Source organism: Protomyctophum bolini (assembly GCF_963924005.1).
Source record: "Protomyctophum bolini genome assembly, chromosome: 14".
In the NCBI taxonomy this organism is placed as follows: domain Eukaryota; kingdom Metazoa; phylum Chordata; class Actinopteri; order Myctophiformes; family Myctophidae; genus Protomyctophum; species Protomyctophum bolini.
The window spans coordinates 1,233,739-1,236,238 of record NC_137875.1 but is presented as its reverse complement, the minus strand read 5'-3'; the positions used below and the strand labels follow the sequence as shown (position 1 = coordinate 1,236,238).

Genomic DNA, 2,500 nt, shown 5'->3' with positions numbered 1-2,500 from the left:
TTGTTTAGTTTTGCATCCCCGGCCTAGTCCATGACACAACGGAGCTCTGAAACATTCTGGAAGATGAACATTCAGACTATACTTGTGAGCTCATGCACTCTGTGTGTGTGTGTGTGTGTGTGTGTGTGTGTGTGTGTGTGTGTGTGTGTGTGTGTGTGTGTGTGTGTGTGTGTGTGTGTGTGTGTGTGTGTGTGTGTGTGTGTGTGTGTGTGTGTGTGTGTGTGTGTGTGTGTGTGTGTGTGCACGTTGCAGGCGGAGGGAGAGGACAGCCTCAAGAAGATGCAGTTGATGGAGCTAGCGATCCTCAACGGAACATACCGCGACGCTAACATCAAGTCCCGTAAGATGCAAACACAACTGTGTGTGTGTGTGTGTGTGTGTGTGTGTCTGTGTGTGTGTGTGTGTGTGTGTGTGTGTGTGTGTGGTTGTGTGTGTGTGTGTGTGTGTGTGTGTGTATATGCATATGTATATATATATATACAGTGAAATAACACAGATTGGTAATTCCGTACATGCACTACTAGTGAAAACCACGCCTCCGTCGCGGTCACAACAGTAGTGGTGTAATATGTGCGGATGTTGGGGTTTTTCTAGGGGTGTACAGTGGTTTGGTGTCCCCTTCGTCTGGATGTTGGGGGTTTTTCTAGGGATGTACAGTGGTTTGGTGTCCCCTTCGTCTGGATGTTGGGGGTTTTTCTAGGGGTGTACAGTGGTTTGGTGTCCCCTTCGTCTGGATGTTGGGGGGTTTTCTAGGGGTGTACAGTGGTTTGGTGTTCCCTTCGTCTGGATGATGGGGGTTTTTCTAGGGGTGTACAGTGGTTTGGTGTCCCCTTCGTCTGGATGATGGGGGTTTTTCTAGGGATGTACAGTGGTTTGGTGTCCCCTTCGTCTGAATGTTGGGTTTTTTTCTAGGGCTGTACAGTGGAGTCCTCTTCGTCTGGATGTTGGGGGTTTTTCTAGGGGTGTACAGTGGTTTGGTGTCCCCTTCATCTGGATGTTGGGGGGTTTTCTAGGGGTGTACAGTGGTGTCCCATTCGTCTGCACCAGGCTAAAACCTAGAGGTACCTAGGGGTGTACAGTGGTGTCCCCTTCGTCTGCACCAGGCTAAAACCTAGAGGTACCTAGGGGTGTACAGTGGTGTCCCCTTCGTCTGCACCAGGCTAAAACCTAGAGGTACCTATCATTTTGAGATTGAGGAACAAAGGAGTGGGACACCACTGTACGTCTGGAATTGCCAATCTGTGCTATTTCACCATGTTTGGGTGAGATCGGGCTGTAAAATTACCCTTTGAAAAAGAAAAATGTCTTTAACTTCTTGTACGGTATGTCCCCCCCCCCCCCACCCTCCCTCCCCCTCCCCCTCCCACAGCCGCCCTGGCCTTCTCCCTCGCGGCCTCGGCGGCGGGCGGCCAGGGGGCCCCTCCCCACCACCGCCTCATCGCCGGCCCCTCCCTCCTGCCCCCCGGTGGCGGGGTGCTGCATCACCACCACCGCGGGGCCGCGGTGCCCCTCTCCCACCACCTCTCCCACCACCAGGTGGCGCACCACCCCCTCCAGCACCCCCTCCACCACCACCAGGCCCTGATGCCGCTCATCCGCCAGATCCAGACGGTGATGCCGGGGGGGCCCGGAGGGGGCGGAGCCACCCTCCAGCTGCAGCAGCAGGGGGGGGGCCCCGACGTGGTGGGGGGGGCCCCCGGGGGGGGCCTGATCTACGCCACGCCCTACATGGACTACGGCCCGGCGGCGTACGCGCTGGCGCCCGCCGCCATCCTGGAGTACGCCGCCGCCGCGGCCCCGCCCCCCATGGAGGGTAAGCACCTCCCCCTCCCCCACGGCCACGCCCCCCAGCCCTGCCCCTGCGAGTGTCCGTCCAGCGCCGGCCCCCACCACCACGCCCAGTGGAGCCCCGCCCCCACACTGCTGCTCAGACACGCCTCCTAATAGGGCCACGCCCCCCTCTTCCCCCAAAGCCCCTCCCCCTGTCCCCAAAGCCCCTGTCCCCCTGTCCCCAAAGCCCCTCTCCCCAAAGCCCCCCCCCCCCCCAGCCTCCACACACACACACTCATCTGATTCTGCCTTTTTTATTATTATTTTGGTACAAAAAAAAGTACAAATACATCCTTCCAGATGTTTTGGGGAGGAAGGGGGGGGGGGGAGAGAGGGGGAAGGGGAGGGGGGGAGGTCCTTCATGTAGATCCGTAGTGAATAGCTCCTCCCCCTTTTACGAAGAAAAGGTTCGGAGGTCGCCTTGAAGAAGGACTACGGACCGCCTGGCCAGGGAGAGAGAGAGAGAGAGAGAGAGAGAGAGAGAGAGGCGACACACTAGCTATTTTTGAAGATGGAGTGCCATGATATTTTTCCACCCTAAAACATGATCATCAGGTCTTATTGTTATATGAGGTATAATCTTTTCGAAAAAGTTTACAGTATCTGTTTGTTTTTATGTGGACACGCCCACCAGTTCAGTAAGTATGCCTGGTTTGCCTGGTGGGTGGTG

The 2,500-nt window shown here is 56.5% G+C and overlaps 1 protein-coding gene across 1 annotated transcript in view; it reads left to right on the top strand.

Moving 5' to 3' along the window:
- qkib (QKI, KH domain containing, RNA binding b) overlaps window positions 1-1,944 on the top strand; it is a gene marked incomplete at its 3' end in the record, with an annotated part of 39,137 nt that extends 37,193 nt beyond the window's left edge. Inside the window, exons 5-6 of the mRNA XM_080782083.1 lie at window positions 253-340; window positions 1,370-1,944. Of these exons, the coding sequence (XP_080638209.1) occupies window positions 253-340; window positions 1,370-1,944 (663 nt within the window). The remainder of the gene's footprint in view (window positions 1-252; window positions 341-1,369) is intronic.
- Window positions 1,945-2,500: the final 556 nt, after the last annotated feature.